Raw genomic sequence first — 19,812 nt, forward strand, 5'->3', positions numbered from 1 at the left:
AATATATTCTAAAAGTAAGATTTATTACCTAGGCTGTCTTTCAGGACAGTTAATAATCACTGGGGCAAGGAAGCAGCTGCTAGTGAGACCAGGTGGAAGGCCCTATTAACAATGAGGCTCATATTGATACTTACCTGCTTTCATCACCTGCCTGGTTAGGGATCTGATTCATGGTTTCTGATATAAGGTAGAGCAATATATTTCCTCAAAAAGAAAATGTGTTCACAACACACTCCACAAAATAATTATCAGAGGGAAAGACACTGATATCAGGCCCAAAATGCCTGACCTGGTAACAGTTCACAGAGACACCCTCCACAGAAATAGGGTATCCTGCAGATAAGGAAAAGCTTCAAATCCAACTCTCACTGCTTGTCACTTCACAGTCTCATTCTCTAAAACAGAATAGCTGTTGTCTGAAGTATCTTGAGATTTCACTTCCTCTCACATAAAGGTATTATCTGCCTTACCACCCTCCAAACAATGCATCCACTCATCTCATCCCATAAGAGCAGACAAGTGCTCCAATTCTGTAACTCCAAGGAGTTCAGAACCACAGATAAACCCAGTAAGTGTTAGGCCACAAGGATGAAACCTACTTCATCAATGCCTTCTTCCTCATGAAAGGTACGAGACAGGAAGAGGCAGGTCATGGTGTCTTCCTTCTTAGTGAAGAGGATAAAATCCTTCCCGATGCGCATTGAGCCCCTGAAAGGGAAACAGAAAAGAGATCACTCTCCCAAGGACTCAAAGCTCATCTGAAAAGGGAGAACATCTTCAGGGCATAAGTGAGCATGACCAGAAGGATCTCCTCAAGACAACCAATGGCCCCAGTCCCAGGTGAGTCCCACAGCCGTGTCCCCTCCCACTCAGCTAGCACTCCTTGCTGTGCCTTCCTAAGGGTCTCTGTTCCTTAGATGATAACCTTTAACCTCCTTAAGCAAACTTCTCTTCCATCCAAGGGTTTCTCACCTTCCTTCTAGAATATATCCACTCAGACCACAAGCCCCAGGTGAGTTTCCCTTTCAGCTTACAGCCACAACACTAGCAAATGAACCTGCTTGAGTTCTACGTTCATGGGGTCCTCTGTGACACCATCAAGTTCAACTCCAGCAGTGGACACCCTGAACACGTCATCTTTTTGGGCAACACCCTGTTCCTATCCTGTCCTCCTTTCACTAACACAGAATCCCCTCCTGTCCACTCATCAAGGGGAACACTGTCAAGAGAAGGGTCAAAAGATAAGTCTCACAGGTCTTTGAAAAACCAGCATGAATGCAACATTTATCAAAACACAAAGGCTAACTTTTTTTTTAAATCATGCCATCAGGTTCAGCTCAAAATTTGATCTTTGAAAATAGTTCAAGGAGACCTACATCCATATCCAGTAACTCCAGCCATTCTCAGTCTCAGAATTGCTTTGGCTACTTTGAGCTCATTCTGATGCAGCCTTGAGTTCATCTTCTACAAGGCACACAGCAGAGAGGTAGAGCACTTGCCTAACATGTGCAAGGGACTCGGTTCAATCCCCAGAATCAATGGAGAACAAAACTCATAATGGAATCAACGGCTTCCTTCCTGTTTGGCCATGTTAATCCTCATGGAACAGGTAGAGACAGGCTTTCAGGCAGCACAAGGCAGGGCAGCAGTATACAGCAGCAGCAGCAGGACTGTCCACTCAACACTGAGCTGTTTAGCTCCTTTGTTCTAAGCAACTCCTGGGCTGTATGGCTATTATCTCATTAGTCCTTACAATCTCCCAGGAGAAGACAATGGTAGGAAGCCTCATTAATTTCTATCTACAGTCCAGACTGGCATGCCAGGCACACAAATGAATCTCATGTCCCATTTCCCAAGTACTCATGAAAACTCCCAAGATACTGATAGATACCCTGAGGGCTATCAATTCTCCTTTCCCTTAAATCTCACGACTACTTTTCCTGCAGCTTGTGGACAGCACTGCCCTTACTCAAATTTGGCAAGACTTTCTTAACCCTATTTTTTTCCGCTTCTGTTTTTGATCCTGACTATAGAGTCTAATTATCAGTAACCCCAAACCACCACCTTCTTTGCTAAACCCTATTCTCACCACAAATCACCTCGTATAACTTCTGAAACTTTGAACACTAGATGGCTCCAGTTCAATGGGACCTTCATAAAAGCCTCCTAAACATGTTGATAAACTGCATTCTAACTCTGTACACATTTCTTCTCAGTCTTCTAAGTACTTTCTCAGTCATATTTTACTGGCTCCTGAGGAGAGTATCAGAAGTTAGAACCTCATTTTCTCAGTTAGGAAACCATCAGAGGTGAAGCTGTGTTTGCAGAACTGGTAGGACTAGACAGAAGTTGGCTATTGGAGACCTCAGTTTTTACAGCTCTTAAATTACCTTTTCAGAACCCTCTGGGGAAGGTTCCCACTGTGATCATAGACTAGGGACTCTCAAAGCAATAATAATACTTGATCCTAACTATTTGGTAAGTATGATCAATTTTCAAGAAGCTACAACTTTAGTGACTAACTGGCTGGATTGAGATCTGAACCTCTGACCTAAGTGAAATGGACCGTCTTTCTAATCAGAAAGACCTGGTTCATATATTCACTCTTCACATAAACACTTTATACTATCAGGCAAGTCACTTCACTCCTATACATCTCAATTTCTTCATTTGGCAATGTTAACAAAACCCACCTATCGTAGGCCAAAGTATGGTTTAAATTATATTATCCATACAAAGTTTTTAGTACAGTACCTCCTGGCACATGGGAAATGCTTATTATTAACATTCAGTTCCTTCCCTGAGAAAAAAATCAAAGCCCAGGAACCAGGCCCCTGGTTCCTTTGGAAGCACTCTCTTCTCCACAACCAAAGCACAATGCACATGAAGGCCAATCAAGGCTGTTGACAGATCAAACCACCACCCTTTCTCAAATAAAATAGCACATTTCCACAGCAAGACTGGAACATGACTCATAATTTCATTTGCATGAACTCCAATTCCACTAAATCTTATTCCATCCAAAGGTATGTACAGCTGGAAGTGAGCATTTCAGAAATAGAAACCTTTTTCTCAGGGCTTCACTCAAAACCAGAGCAACACATTCTAAGCACTAAACAAGTGGGAACCAAGGCCTGAGGGATCAGTCCCAACAGATGAAAGGTAGAAGATGGGTCTCCTGCTATATGACCTTACAGGATGCCCACATAGGGTACTCTAAGAGAAATGTGTTTCTTTTGTTCACTCTGGATCCGCAGTGTCTGGCACAAGCACACTGATACATTGTGAACTGACTCCCTTGCCATCTCAGATATGGCCCGGCCCCAGAAGAGAACCACCCACATTCTCAAACACAGAATAAACATAGTACTCAGTAAGAGGAGAGAGAGTTCTAGAGAACAATGTTTTAGATATTCATATTACTCAATCTACTGAGAAAATTCTGCTAGACAGCTGGTAAACTACCTCCAATCATTAATCCTTTCTGACTCTCCTACCACTCCAAAATTATAGTCTGGGAGGGACAAAGGGATAGACAGCAAGAGCACATCAGCCCTATGACAGGCTTCCAACATACGTACGATTTTAATCCATTGCCATACTGCCCAATTTGGGTGGACTCAGGAGTTCGTTTGGCTGACTTTCCAAACTGGATCACACTGGCAGCATCACCTCAAGTGGTAGACAAGAGAAAGTAAAAAGTTAGCATTTCTTTCCCAGACGTCCCAAAGTTAGAGATATGAGTCACGTTAAATACAAGCATGGCCCTGTGCCAGCAAAACTTCTCTCCAAGGAAATTCAGTCATGAGACATAAGATCCTTGCCTAGTCCATCAATACCATCACAGTGCTCTCTGTGTTGTTACTAGAATGTGGTAAACAGTCTCAAGGGAAGAAGCCTCAGTAGTTAGGGCTCCAGGATGTTGTGCAAGCTGATAAATACATTGTCAAGAGACAGGTAATCTATCTGATTTCAGGTTGACATTCGTGTTGTCCAAACATTTTCTATGTTAGGACAAGATCCAGCAAACACACAGTGTAATTAAGCCTGAGATGTTGCAACAGGCTTCTCATTCCCCAGGTGGATCTTCTAGCCACAACAGTGAGGTCACAGAAAAGCAACTTTAATAGTAAATTGTTATGCTCCGCAAAAGAAACAATCATCATAACCACTTACTCGGATCCATTCCTGCTCCATCATCTAAAAAGCAAAGCATAAATCCTCCTCGAAGATCTTCCCGCCTCTCTGTAAAAGAAGCAGTTGCCATTACTGGGCTGTTACCACTTACAGGGTGACAATCTGAGTACAGAGGTGAACCAAAATGAAGCCTGGTACAAAAGGTTAGGTCAAATCTAGTTTCTTCTAAGAGTATTATGCTAGGGTGAGTTAAACTTCAGGGCCCTTGAGGATGTGAAGCTTCTCTAGTGCTTTCTAATTCACAAGGCTTCAGAGAACCTATTCGAAGAGACTAGTACTTAACAATTAAGACCATTGAATATGCATATCTTAGCTTTCTTTCTTATATATCATATCTTCCTATATATCTTTTTATATATCTACATGATTTACATAGGGCTGAACATCTGCCCAACACCATGGATCCCAAGTCATTTAAGTAGTCTATTAAGTACCTTATCAACTGTTCAAACTCAACAGGGTACCTTCCTTTGTGATTTAAGGCTGAGGTAACATTCAAATGATGATGTCAGATGTAGTATAAGCACAATGGTGGCAGCTGCCACCTGAAAAAATTACTATGTTTATATATGATCACTTCTAGACTAATTGCAGATTGTGAGCTATCTGTATTCACTCTTATATCCCCTCCTAGATATGGGTCCTTGAAAAGAATCAAAATGACACAAGATGCAGCAAGAGGTTCTTAGTTCTGGGATAGATCTGCCTGGTCAGAATTACAGTCCTCCAGCAGTAAGATCCAGTGCAGCTCTGGTAAGGCTTCCTAGCCAACAGGAAGAGGACATGACACAGACCGTGACTGCCATTCCAGCAGGTAGATGAATTATCTTAGTAGCTGTCTTATGCAGCACCATATGGCAATTCTTAGCAGGTAGTAACAATAGAGAAAACAGTCTCAAATGAGGAAAAAGGCTATGCTAATTTTCAAGGTGCCTTTTAATTCAATAAAGACTACATAAACAATGGGAAAGCAGAAAATGAAGCAGGGACCTAAACAAAACATGTAAAGAACCACTAACATCAACCTTCCCAGTATAGACACTGTTCATGGTCCACTGCTCAGCACAAGAATAAAAGTAACATGTCTATTAAAAAGGAGGAAGTCTGTGTAAAATAGTCTAGGGTCAAGTCCAAGGCTACTTTGGAGCCTAGTCTCCAAAGGAGAGTCCAAACTTCAGTTCACTTTGTACAATTATCTATCCTAACAAATCTGTTTTAAATGCTTTTTGTTTTCCTTCAGGGTAAAACTAAGTGAGTCATGACTGCCCTCTGCTAAATAGACAAACTAATATAAATTAAAATACTATTTGAGATGGACCATAAACCACAGAGATTTTTAAGCATCTCTCAATGTTCAGGAGGCTGAACTCTCATTACAAATACCTCTTCAAAGTTATAGTTATAGTTTCTTCCTGGAAAATCCTAGTAGATGAGAACATTTCTCCCTAAGGCAGTACCTCTTATCAAAATCTAGGTAATCCAAGTGAAATGTGGCAAGCAGGAACAAGGGTTTTCTGTTGTTATTGTTTTTAAAGTATTAAAAGCTTTCCAAGTTTCTGTCTATAAAAAACAGTCCCATGGAAACTCAAACTGGGTGAGGTACATTGCATGATGGCAGCAGTGTCCTAGCACCTGCCCAGAGACATTTGCTGTATAATTATGTGAAGACTGATTTGGGAACTAAAATCTGTTTTGAGCCAAATGCATTTGAGAAGTCCCCAAAGACCACTGGAATTCCTTGAATAATACTCAAGAAGTCACTTTTCTAATACCCTTTGTGTTAGGGTAATGTTGTCAGGCTATTTCAGCACAGTTATCACTTCAACAGCGGGTTCAAGTTCTCCTAGTTCAAGGATTTACCTCAAAGCATTTTGTTGTTGTTGTTTCTTTTTAATGGGGCTAGAGAGATGATTCAGTGGTTAAGAGCATATACTGTTCTTGCAAAACCCAGGAACCATAGTGGGTGGCACACAACCACCTGTAACTTCAACTCTAGAGGATCTAATGCTCTCTTCTTGCCTCCATGTGTACCCCTACATGTGGCATATGCATGTATGCGGGGGAGGGTGGGGGGTGGGGGGGAGGAACGACAGAGACAGAGGGAGAAATAATTTTTTAAAAGTTTCTTCATTCAGTTTACAATATGTAAAACTATAGAGCCCAGGTTGGCCTTGAACTCAAGCAGCCGAGATAATTGAACTGATCCTCCTGTCTCTACCTCCCGAGTGTTAGGATTAACAGCATGTACTACAATGTCCAGCTTCTCACTGTCTTGACTGCTCCCTGGAAGTCTAGTCATCTGTCTGTAAGCATTTGTAGTGTGCCATTTTCTCAATTAGATATTAGGTTCCTAGAGCAAACACCTCTCTCACCCTCTAGACTTTTCCCAAAGCAAATAAAAAGCACACTAAGCACTCTATTTGTAATCCAACTTTCCTAAATTTCCTTGCTAAAATTTACCCAATGAAGGTGGTAGAAGGGAACAAAGGTAATCTTTTCTTTATAACTTCTTTTTTTTTAATTTTATTAAATATTTTTATATTTTTTATTTTACATACTAATCATGGTTTCCCCTCCCTCCTCTCCTCCTGTGCCCTTCTCTTTGTAACTTCTTACAAAGACTAAACTATGAGGATGTGCTCCTTCAACATCCCTTGAAGGAGAGGCTCATTTTTCTTTATCCTCTAGGTAATGGTTTGAATAATCATGGTTTCTTTGAAAGGTAACTGTCAGCACTCCTGCATGCACACTCAGCTATGTCATGGAAAGGTGGCACCATCTAGGAGATTTAGTAATCATCACCTTGACGTCTCTTACAATACTACTTTTTTCTGTTACTTTCCTCTAAGACTAGAAAGTTACATAGTGTGACCCTGTTTAAAACCCCCCAAAACAACAACAACGAATTCAAAGTATTTCTACCACTTTGGTAGCCTTTTCAATTGAAGACTTTCAGAATTTTGGCAGGATAGCTGTTTGTAGGTGTTATGAATACTTTCTTTTCTTTTCTCCAAAATAATTTACTCTACATACTTTGTCTTATCTAGGGAGTCTTCCAAATACTGTATCACTAAGTGTTTTGTGTTTATTCCCATTTATCAAATGATTCCATGAAGAGGATTATCTAGTAACTGTATATTCCACATAAACAAAGACTTTTAAAAGCTAGGCATGTTGCTCAAAATATGACCAAAAATCTTTCAGATTTCAGAAAAGAATGTCAATAAAATATATCACATTAGCCAAACTGGGTTTAAGAATGGTCTTCTATTCCATTGTTAAAGTTTTTAGTATAAAAATGACCAAAAAAGGTGTTGCTATAAATATTGAACAGGCAGAAAACAAACTATTTCAAAAGTAAACCAAAGTCAATGACAATAACTAAAAACTCTTTCATTGTTACCACAACTCTAGGACAAAGATGATCTTACACTATTAACAGTAGAGCCAACTAAGCAAAATGTAGAGGCTGCCAGGCTGCCACAGCAGCCAGTCTTAAGGCTAACATTTCAAAGAAATGTTCTGTGATAGCTATTCTTGGTTGTCAACTCGACTACATCAGGAATTAATTGGAATCCAGAAATAGAGGGCAGACCTGTGAGGGATTTTCTGCTTGGTTTGAAGTGGGTGGACTCACTTCTTATCTGGGACTTTGAGGAAAGAAGACACATGCCTTGATCTGGGTCTTGAGGCAGGAAGAAACACCTTTAAAATCTGGGCCACACCTTCTACTGGAAGCCTAAGGACATGGAAGATTGAAGCTTTTGCTCTTTGTTTGCTTGTCCCTGCCTTGCTAGCACATCCATTCCTTCACTACCATTAGAGCCTACCTCTTCGGGATTCCAGCATATACAGAAGACCAGCTGAGACATCCAGCCTTGTGGACTGAACAACTACTGGATTCTTGGACATTCCATTCATAGTCAGCCATTGTTGGATTAACTGGACTGAAGCCTGTAAGTCATTCTAATAAATTCCCTTTCTATGTATAGAGATTCATTCTGTAACTTCTGTTACTCTAGAGAATTCTGACTAATACAAATTTTAGTACCAAAACTGACTCTAGAACAGCAGAAGTGTAAGGATGAATCTTTTAAGCATTCATCTGTAACAGGCTTTTCAATTTGCCAACACCTACAGTTACTGAAGCCTCTCCAGTTATTCCCTTTCCTGGAAGTTCAGAGAATACCGAAAGCCCATGGTGTGAACCATATAATGAGATAAATACACTGGATTATCCTAATTGAGCAACTGTGAGTAGGAACAGATTTGGTGACCCTGTACGTGAAATAAGGAAAATGATCATGCTGGTTGGTTGCTCAATTTATCTCTAGATAAGTTGACAAAGGATAGGGATGAACACTGTGATAAAAACCAACCAACTTCTAGCATCTCAAAATATGGGGAAGGACAACGAAGAACTTAGTGATAAAACTAACCGGCTCTAGATTCCCACAAACAGTCTAAAAGTTTCTAAATGTGTCCTAGAAGAAAATCTTCTCTCCAGCAGCCACAGAGCTCAAGTTGCAGAAAAATCAAACTGAAGCCCTCATATAAGGCTGGCTGAATTACAGAGAAATTTCAAGTCCCAGCCTCAGATGGTATCCAGTTAAAAAAGGCATTAGTTGGTAAAGAATGGGATCCTGCCGGGCGGTGGTGGCGCACGCCTTTAATCCCAGCACTCGGGAGGCAGAGCCAGGCGGATCTCTGTGAGTTCGAGGCCAGCCTGGACTACCAAGTGAGTCCCAGGAAAGGCGCAAAGCTACACAGAGAAACCCTGTCTCGAAAAACCAAAAAAATAAAATAAAATAAGAATGGGATCCTGTAACTTGGTGTAGGAATGTGTGGGAGGAACCTATTGAAGCTGAGAACTTTGAATTCTCAGGTTCTCATGGGTTTTTCTCACCTGAGGAAGCAGTACCCTCAATGTCACCCCTTGAAATATTGCCTTTTGACTGAGGAAATTAACCCTTCATTGTCCGCTAAACAAGCAGTGACTTTCTCTGAAGGAGAAATGGCCAGATGTACAATTGTTCACTGATGTATGGGCTTGAAGCCAATAGACTGCCTAGCTCGTTAGGGACTTGGAAAGAGCATGATTGGAAAATTGGTGAGAAAGACATCTGGGGAAGAATTATATGGATAGATGTCTCCAAATGGGAAAAAAGTGTGAAGATACTTGCGTCCTATGTACATACTCATCAAAAATGACTTCTGCTGAGAAGCTCAATAATCAAATAGATAGGATGGCCCATCCTGTGGATGGTCAGCCTCTTTCCCCAGCCATTTGGGGTTATGTATGGGCTCAACATGGATTGCAACTCACCAAGTGACTTGGCTATAGCTACTGCTGAGTGCCAGATCTGCCAGCAGCAGAGACAAACACTGAGCCCCAGATATAGAACCATTCCCCAGGATGACCAGACAGTGACCTGGTGGCAGGTTGACTACACTGGACAATTTCCTCCATGGAAAGAACAACACTTTGTCCTTACTGGAGCAGGTACTTCTTCTAGTTATGGATTTGCCTTTCCTGTGTTTCCTCCTCCAGGAAAAGAACCAAGACCTGCTGAGGTGCTTGCCAAGGGTAAAGGAAATACAGGATGGGTAGTAGAGGAGGGGAGTTATAAATACCAGCTAAGGCCATGTGACCAGTAACAGAAACAAGGATTATAGTTGACATGAGTATCGTATTTTGTTAAGAATGTGTTTGTGCAGGCGGTGGTGGCGCACGCCTTTAATCCCAGCGCTTGGGAGGCAGAGCCAGGCAGATCTCTGAGTTCAAGGCCAGACTAGGCTACAGAGTGAGTGAGTTCCAGGAAAGGCACAAAGCTACACAGAGAAACCCTGTCTTGAAAAACCAAAAGCAAAAAAAAAAAAAAAAAAAAAAAAAAGAATGTGTTTGTACAGATATCTGCATTTTCTTTCAATTTCCTTATTATGTGATGTAACATCAATTAAGAGAATACCAATGGTTATCATATTTAAGTTTGAGATACTAAAAGAATGTCCCCCAAGGGACATTGCCACCTATTCTAAATTTATAATGTGTTTCCGGTTATACAAGGGATAGTTATACTATGTTAGGCATAAATATGATCTGGTTAAATATATGTGTTTCTAATTATATGTGGGATAATTATATTATATTTAGGTATTATTATGACCTGGTTATTGTTCTCATTTAGACTAATGACAACATAAAGAGATATGTTGTGTGTCAAGTTGACAAAGGGTGGACTGTGATGGCTATTCTTGGTTGTCAACTTGACTACAACTGGAAGTAACCAGAATCCAGAAATGGAGGGTACACCTATAAAGAGATTTTCTGCATGGTTTGAAGTGGGTGGATTCACTTCTTGTCTGGACCTTTAAGGAAGAAGACACATGCCTTGATCTGGATCTCAAGGCAGGAAGATACACCCATAATCTGCGCCACACTTTCTACTGGAAGCCTATAAGGACATGGAAGATGGAAGCTTTTGCTCTTTGCCTGACTTGCCCCCGCTTTGCTAGCACACTCATTCCTTAACTGGCATTGGAGCCTACCTCTTTGGGATTCCAGCATGTACTGAAGACTAGATGAGATGTTCAACTTTGTGGACTGAGGAACTACTGGATTCTTGGACATTCCATTCACAGCTAGCCATTGTTGGATTAGCTGGACTAAGCCTGTAAGTCACTCTAATAAACTGAGAGATTCATTCCAAAAGTTCTGTTACTCTAGACAACCCCGACTAACACATGGTCTCAACATCTCTTTAAATTACCAGCTATTTTCTACAACTGATATCAACAACTTTCCAGGGTAGAACCTCTGCTACCAGGACTAATTCCAAGGACTACCTTCACTAATTAGTGAAGGACTAATTCCAAGAAGATCTTGCCTTTCAGAAAGATGACTAATACTGGGTCATTTCATCACCCTCTTAAAGCTCCTGGGTTCTAAGACATATGTGATCAGAGCTGCCCCATTTCTACCAATAACATGAAGAAATTCCGCCATCTCCAGGCTCTAGAAACCAGTTATTTCCCCCTCACTTCTTAAGCAATAGAAGGTCTAAAGTCTGGCTTACCAGCATAAATGTCTATTCTGGTGGCATCAGCATCTCTGCAAAATTAAAGGGAAAAAAATCTGAGATACAAATTAGAATATGAAGTATTAATCAGCAAAATGCATAGTATTTTAAGTGCAATGAATATTATTTTGAATTGTTCAAGCTATGAAAAAGAATCAGGAGTTTAAGGTCAACCTTAACTACCCAAGAAGTTTGAAACTAGTCTAGGCTACAGACTCTATCTCAAAAAAATTATGTGCCATTGTAGCACACTGTGGTGGCACTAAATTAATAAGCAGTGATTTTAAAAATAATTTTATGCCGGGCAGTGGTGGCGCAAGCCTTTAATCCCAGCACTTGGGAAGCAGAGGCAGGCGGATCTCTGTGAGTTCGAGGCCAGCCTGGGCACAGAATGAGCTCCAGGAACGGCGCAAAGCTACACAGAGAAATCCTATCTTGAAAAAAAAACAAAAAAAATTTTTTTTTCATTAACTTACATTTTTTTAATTGAATGGGAAAATTATAAACTGATCAAGATTAAAACAAAATGGGAATTTTGTAGTTAAAAAATGTGTTATCTAGTACATTTCAATGAGCAGGTAACAAGCATGTATTAACAAAAGCAACAATAAAAGTCAAGTATGATATCACACATCTATCTGTATTGCCAACACTCAAGAGACTGAGGCAGGAGAATCTTGGGCTGTACAGTAAGGTCTGTCTCAAAAACATAAATAAAAAGTACTAACAGTATAAGTCAGCTGTACAGACATTAGAAATTATAAGTAAATTAACTGAGGAAGTTTCAAATTGTACTACCAACTCACCCTCTTCTTCCTCCATTAGTTATCAACACTAGTCAATAAATATCTGAATTTTAGAGTTTACATTCAATAAAACCAAGATAATCCTTAATGTAAGTATAAACAGAATCTTTGTGAACAAACCCAAATTTTTACTTGATCTTACACAGGAATATGTATCTTCCAATGCTAAGAACACAACATGAGAGTGTTGAAACATGATTCCTTCTAAACATTGCTGCTAACAATGGAAGACACTAGACCAAGCATAGTGGCACACGGCACACAGCACACAGCACATAAGAGGCAGAGGTCAGCAGAGCTCTGTAAATTTAACATCAGCCTGGTCTACACAGTGAGTACCAGGCCAGTCAGAGTTATATAGTGAGGTTCTGTCTCAAAATAACAAACAAGGGCCTGGAGAGATGGCTCAGCGGGTAAGAGCACTGGCTGCTCTTCCAGAGGACCTGGGTTCAATTCCCAGCACCCACACAGCAGCTCACAACTGTCTGTAACTCTCTGGTTCCAGGGGATCCAACACTCTCATGGGAGACTAATAAAATAAACAAATAATCTTGAAAGATAGTTTAAAATATATTTTAAAAAAATAACAAACAAAAACCCACACTGGAAGATAGTGATTAAAGAGTATTCACTTGCAATAAAACATGTATTTGGGAGAAGGTGCAAAAGTCTGACCTAGTTTTAAAGACATTCAGTGGTACAGTGCCTTGGCAGCACCAATTAATACTATAAGCTATGTATCCCATTAGTTTGACTCTTAAGTTCCTATCTTAATTCCCTACTTTTCACAATTATCATGCTCTGATACACAAGGGAAGGTGGTTTGGAAGTGGTAAGTTTCCTATTTTTAGGTTGGAATACAAAGAGCAATGAAAGAATTTAAGGTAATCAAGAAAAGTGCCAATTACTGTGATAATAAAAATACTTCTTGCTAACAAGTCTCTTAGGAGTTGCAACAAATACAGCAAAAACATCTTTCTCTCCAGATCATCAGGTCATGATGATCCATAAAGTTCCCACTCCAAGCAATTATAGGCCGGTTAGACTACGTACCTTGCATTATCAACCAGTTCAGCAAGAGCACCAAACAAGAATTCATGAGTGGTTCTGAAATAATAAATTTTAAGAGTCAACAAAAGAAGTATGAACTGAACTATGAGTCTTAAGGTTATAAATATTTAAAAGGCTTAGAAAACATCTAAAATCCTCATATACATTACTGGTATAATTACTAAATGTAAACTTCTCCATAACACAAGCCTTTCTAGAGCTAATTCCCCTCAACTCAAGTCCTGCCATTTACTCAGAAACATTTTTTCTTCATATTTTTAATTGAAAAACTCACCTTAAAGAATCTTTAAATTTCTACATGTAATATTAAAAGTAGTGATAAGTCTGCCTAGAAAAGAAATGCCTATATTTTATCTTTTCATTAATTTAACCAGCTGTCAGTTTCTATACAAGAGGAATTGTAAACATACATTTTAACAAGTAAATGTCTTGCATTCTCAATAATGACAGGTATGTTCACAAAACCCAAACTTTCAGTAGCTTCCAGGAGATAACCACTGAAGCTTCTACTTAAAAAGTTAATTTTCTCTGGAAACCCACAAGACCATACCAATTCTTATCCTTGCAGGAGAATCTGATTTAATAATAGACAAAGACCTGGTTTTAGCCAACATCTAAGAAAGTTAAAATTACCTATAATATCTCTCCCTTTTTGAAAATAAGTAATTTTGTTTATAAGGTGCACAAAAGCCTGAGCTTCCTCTTTTCACTGGTATAGATCACACAGAGGTTTTTATATCTGAAGATGCTAAAAGTATGCTCAATTTATACTTTCTTAATTTGTACAATGTCCTGTAACAGTCTTCATTAAATATAAAGTAGGATAGGTCCACATAGAATCATCCAGAAAATCAGCTTGACTTTTAAAGGAAATACAAAGTTACAGACACAAACTATAGTCAATTTTCATAAATTATTCTTGCTTTTTCAGTTTTAGTCAATAATCAAAATGACATTTCCTAAACATTTAGATTGAAATATAACACCAATACCTAGCATTTAAGATCTCCGACCCCTTATCATATTGTTTTAAACAAAGTGTACACCATTTTTTACAAAAACTCCTAACTGAATTCTCCAAGAAAACTGATTGTCCTCAAAGTTACTCTTCAATTTTTTTTTTAACTATGAACTTTTAATACGTAAAACTATCTTTTCCTAGAATTTTAGGAAGAAATTTTCTCCCATGAGATCAGTGAATATATCTGTTGCTAATCCAAAGACAGTAGGACCAAGAAATATGCTGCAGCAAGATGTAGACATTTTTTTTTTTTAATCACCAATTCACTTATGGAATAGAGCTCAAATTCTTCTGGCTAAAATCCAAATGTTAAGTACTTGACATGGAAGACTCAAACTTCTAAAAGAAACCTTGCCTTAAAAAGTCATCTCTTGGGGGGCAGGAGGGGGGAGAACAAGGGAATCCGTGGCTGATATGTAGAACTGAATTGTATTGCAAAATAAAAATTAAAAAGTCATCTCTTTATTATAACTTTTAAGTGTTCACAGTTATTGTAGCAATGCCTGTAATTCCAGGAGCCTATAATGACATCATTTAAGAGGTAGTAAGATGAACTCAAGGCCTGCCTGGACTATGTAGCAAGATACTGTGAAAAAAATTTTAAGTAAATTTCAAAACTATTACCTTAAATTTGCCAAACTATCAGTTGGATAAAGAATGCCCTGTGTATTCCACTCCATTTTTGTATAGGGAAGTAGTTCTCAACCTGAGGGTTACGACTCCTTTGGTAAGCCTCTATCTCCAAAAATATTTACATTATGATTCATAACAGTAGCAGTTATGAAGTAGCAACAAAAATAATTTTACAGTTCCACAACATGAGGAACTGTATTAAAGAGTTGCAGCATTAGGAAGGTTGAGAACCACTGGTATAGGGAGAGGGCTGAGGACATAGGTCTGTGGCACAGTGTTTGTCTAGCATGCACAGGCCTTAGATTTAATTCTCACAGGAGACAGACAGACAGACAGAGATGTAGACAGAGAGACAGATTGGAAAATTAAGGTGAATTGTTAAAGACAATGTAAATTAAAAGTCCCAATCTAGGCGGTGGTGGTACACGCCTTTTAATCCTAGCACTTGGGAGGCAGAGGCAGGCAGATCTCTGAGTTTGAGGCCAGCCTGGTCTACAAAGTGAGTTTCAAGACAGCCAGAGCTGTTACACAGAGAAACCATGTCTCAAAAAACAAAAAACAAACAGAACAGTCAATCTAGAGACAGAAGCTGTAGTTCGGTGTCTGAGCACTTGCCTAGCATGCACAAGGCCTAGGCTAGATCCCTAGTACATAAAAAGACAAAAAAGTCAATCTATAGCTAGGCATGATGGCACACAACTGTAATTCCATAAAGCCAAGGGAGGACAATAACAAGTCTTAGGCAAGTCTAGGCTATATAGCTAGATCGTCTTTAAGACAAAATTATTAAGAGGGGAATCTAGCTTTGAGTAGTATCATAAACAATCAGGTTTATCTGAGGTGCAATTACTGCTAGTTGAAAACTACCCCAATACCTCACCATGACTTGAAATACAGACAAAATTGGAAAAGTGGAAATTTTTGATAGTCTTTTTGACAGGGTTTCTCTGTGTAGCTTTGCACCTTTCCTGATCTCGCTCTGTAGACCAGGCTGGCCTTGAACTCAGAGATCTACCTGCCTCTGCCCCCCAAGTGCTGGGATTAAAGACATGCACCACCACCACTGCCGGGCTTATGAATATGGTTTTTTTTTTTTTTTTTTTTTTTTTTTTTGGTTTTTCAAGACAAGGTTTCTCTTTGTAGTTTTTGATGCCTGTCCTGGATCTCGCTCTGTAGACCAGGCTGGCCTCGAACTCACAGAGATCCACCTGGCTCTGCCTCCTGAGTGCTGAGATTAAAGGCATGAGCCACCGCTGCCCAGCCATGAACATGTTTTTAAAATAAATTAATGAGCCGGGCGGTGGTGGCGCACGCCTTTAATCCCAGCACTCGGGAGACAGAGGCAGACGAATCTTTGTGAGTTCGAGGCCAGCCTGGTCTACAGAGCGAGATCCAGGAAAGGCGCAAAGCTACACAGAAACCTTGTCTCAAAAAAACCAAAAAAAAAATATAAATAAAATAAGTTAATGAATCGAAGAAAAAAAATCAGCTCCCAGTTTATGGTAATAAAAGCATACTATATTAAGAACAAAAGTATAGGGGGCTGGAGAGATGGCTCAGAGGTTAAGAGCACTGGCTGTTTGTTCTTCCAGAGGTCCTGAGTTCAATTCCCAGCAACCACATGGTGGCTCACAACCATCTGTAACAAGATCTGGTGCCCTCTTCTGGCCTGTAGTCATACATGCAGACAAAACACTGTATACATAATAAATAAATCTTTAAAAAAAAGAACAAAAGTATAACTTGTATCAGAATGGTGTATCAATTCACTTATAAAACAGAGCTCAAATTCTTCTGGCTTAAAAAAAAATGTTTCTAGGCTGGGGATGTAACTCAGTTGGTAAGGCTGACTAACATGTATGACATAAAACTAGGTATGGTGGTATAAGCCTATAGTCCCAGAACTCAGGTGAAGGCAAGAGGATCAGAAGTTCAAGGTTATCCTTGGCTACTTAGCAAGTTTAAGGTTAGCCTGGGCTCAAAGACAAGAAAAGGTTTCTGGTCTTCAGTTATGAAAACTATAAATAACAATTATGGGGACAATAACACTCTTTGCCACAAGAACAAAAAAATTATCAAAAGCACTATGCACTTCCAATTGTTTCATATAAAAAAATGAGACACTTAGAATCTATTAAGGGGCTATTAAAAGGGGAAGCACAGCCAGGCGGTGGTGGCGCATGCCTTTAATCCCAGCACTTGGGAGGCAGAGCCAGGCAGATCTCTGTGAGTTCAAGGCCAGCCTGGTCTACAGAGCAAGATCCAGGACAGGAACCAAAACTACAGAGAAACCCTGTCTCGAGGGAAAAAAACAAGGGAGGCAGGTGGGCAACAAAGCACTTCTAGCTAAAATTTCACTGTACTCTATGCAAAGTTTAAGAATGTGCTTTGTACGTATAAGATCTAAGGAAAAAAACAAACAAACCCAAATCCTGTTGCTAGCAGTATCACCAGTATTTTATACATATATATTTCAGAAACCTAATAGATATTAAACTGTAGCTAAAGACTATTTTTGTATGGTAGTACACATCATTAAAGGGCCTTCTGTGTTCTTGGTAAGGTCAGAAAAAATATTCAGAATCTCATATGATAGATGGAACTTATAGATATTGACATCATTGTTCTAAATATTTCTTAAAATCATAAAAAAAAAAACCCCACAAAAATGCATGAGATTCCTTTTTTGCCAAATATTTCAAAAGGTACATTTGTTTGCTGGCTAGCATTTGTGATATAATGAATAAATATTTTAAAAAATATTTCTCAAGTCATGCAAGATGGCACCTTTAATCCCAGCACTCAGGAGGCAGAGGCAGGTGGATCTCTGTGAGTTTGAAGCCAGCCTGGTCTATATAGTGAGTTCCAGACAGCCAGGCCTACATAGAGAGACCCTGTCTCAAATTTAAAAAAAACAAAAACCTTCTTCACAGACCTAAATATCATTTGCACATCATTCGAAGTCAACTAATCAGTAAAACACAAAGGCTTTTATAAACTCTGATGCTTTCAATTGTGATTTTACCACATGTGACCTAGAAGTTTTAAGCTCAGCATTTCCAGCAACAAAATCACATGTAAATTTGCTCGTTATGTAAAGAAAATGGTTTCTCTATTTAGCCAACCTGAATTTAAACCAAAAAATTGTCCACAAGCTCAGAGCAATGAAAGCTTTGCTGAATTTTTGACTATGTTGGCAATAGCTAATTGCCGTAATTAGTAGAAAATAAAGCTAGAGGTACATGCCTTTAATCTTAGCACTGGGGAGGCAGAGGCAGGCAGGGATCTCTGTGAGCTCAAGAAAGCTAAGAAATTGTGGAGTCATTTTATATTCAAATAGTGTGTGCACATACAAGCATACATACATACCTACGTGAATATACACACACAAATACATGGTCACCCTACATTTCAGCAGGCTTGTAAATCATATGAAACACAAGTCTCTGCCTTGATAGGTCCCTGTATATTCATTTCTCATATGAAAAAAAAAAACACCCAGAAATATCATATGCCAAAGGTAAGTCACGGAACGTTCCGAGAGTAATAGACAAAAATAGTCACCTTATACTTAAGCATCACCTGATTACATAAAAGTATAACAAATCAAATGACTTAAGATACGCATCATAATTTTAAAAAAGATCTTATGCCAAAGGAACCACCACTATAACAATAGCAGCCACAAAACCAACCACCAAAGAGCTTACTCCTTTAATGTGAAAACCCTAACCTGTATAATCCCATAAAAAGCAACATATACTATTAAAAGAGACTGGATTTTTTTTTTTTCAGGCTATCATGAGAATTTGCAAGCCTGCTCCCAGCCTTGATGCAGCTATAACCAAGAATAACCATCATTACTAAGTATCATAGGATCTAATTTTCACAAAAATTAAGACCTGTTTATTCTCTCCAACATACACTTCTGAATGCATCTGCTTAGAGACTGGAGATGGCTTAGTGGTTTAGAGCACATGTTGCTCTTGCAACTCAGGTTCAGGTCCCAATTCCTGCACGGTAGCTCACAACCATCCCTAACTCCAGTTTGAGGGAGTCTGATGCCCTCTTCTGACCTCAGTGGGTATCAGGCATGCACATGGTACATAAAGCATACATACACTCATACACATAAAAATATTTCTAAAATATGTGTCTAGTGTCTACCACCGATGAGCAGGCTGCATTAGGTTTTAGTCTAGATCAAACAGTATAAAGAAAATAGTAGACACTTGACTGTTATTTGGCATAATCCTCAAACACTATCATATTAGCTCCATCATACAAATGAAGAAACTGAGGCTTGAAAAAGCTGCCCTGTGCACAGGCACAGAAAAGCATTCAAATTTAGGGTTTGTGAATTTCTAAGTACAGGCTTTTCACAAAACCACAAAAATTTCTACCCCTCTAGCCTGGGCTCTGCTTGCAAGTCTACATACTAAGGAAAATAAATAAAATGTTTATTTCACAATTCAAAATATGGTTAATATCGTTGGTGTAACGTCTGAAATCTGGCATTTTTAAAATTTAAAAGAACAAAGAAGGTACCGTAAGACCAATCTTTCCTTCTCTGAAGTTATTTATTGAACCACTTAATATTCTATTATTACATGTAAAAATTTTTTAGTTTTTTCTTAGAATGAACTTCCAATCAAGTCATAATGACCAAAACAAAACAAAACAAAAACAAAACCTCTTAAAATTAGTTACAAACAAAAAACTTAAGTTGAGGGCCCAGTGTGGTGGCTCACACCAGAAATCTCAGCACTCAAGATGCTTAGGCATGAGGATCAAGGTCACCCTGGGCTACACAATAAAAGCCTAAGTAAAAAAACAACATCCTCATTGTTCGTGGTATTATGCAGTTAATATTTTCCTCTGGTAAGACTAGACACAAAGTAGAATCATTTCAAAGATCAAATTTGTGATCCAAATAAGAAATTCCAGTTTCCTAATGATATGCCAATCCTTTGTTCAAGCAAGCACAAAATTCCAATTCAACATG

General features: G+C 39.0%; 1 protein-coding gene and 1 non-coding gene across 2 annotated transcripts in view; one reads left to right on the forward strand and one right to left on the reverse strand.

Moving 5' to 3' along the window:
• The window catches only part of Morc2 (MORC family CW-type zinc finger 2), a 38,684-nt gene that overhangs the window by 16,677 nt on the left and 2,195 nt on the right, over window positions 1–19,812 (reverse strand). Inside the window, exons 2-6 of the mRNA XM_059275614.1 lie at window positions 13,136–13,189; window positions 11,274–11,308; window positions 4,177–4,245; window positions 3,582–3,672; window positions 600–708 (exon numbers count right to left, since the gene is read on the reverse strand). Of these exons, the coding sequence (XP_059131597.1) occupies window positions 600–708; window positions 3,582–3,672; window positions 4,177–4,245; window positions 11,274–11,308; window positions 13,136–13,189 (358 nt within the window). The remainder of the gene's footprint in view (window positions 1–599; window positions 709–3,581; window positions 3,673–4,176; window positions 4,246–11,273; window positions 11,309–13,135; window positions 13,190–19,812) is intronic.
• Window positions 15,609–15,749, forward strand: LOC131921348 (U4 spliceosomal RNA). The gene has a single exon (XR_009381968.1). It is a non-coding gene; the product is annotated as a U4 spliceosomal RNA (small nuclear RNA).

This window comes from Peromyscus eremicus, chromosome 10, assembly GCF_949786415.1.
Source record: "Peromyscus eremicus chromosome 10, PerEre_H2_v1, whole genome shotgun sequence".
Lineage (NCBI taxonomy): Eukaryota > Metazoa > Chordata > Mammalia > Rodentia > Cricetidae > Peromyscus > Peromyscus eremicus.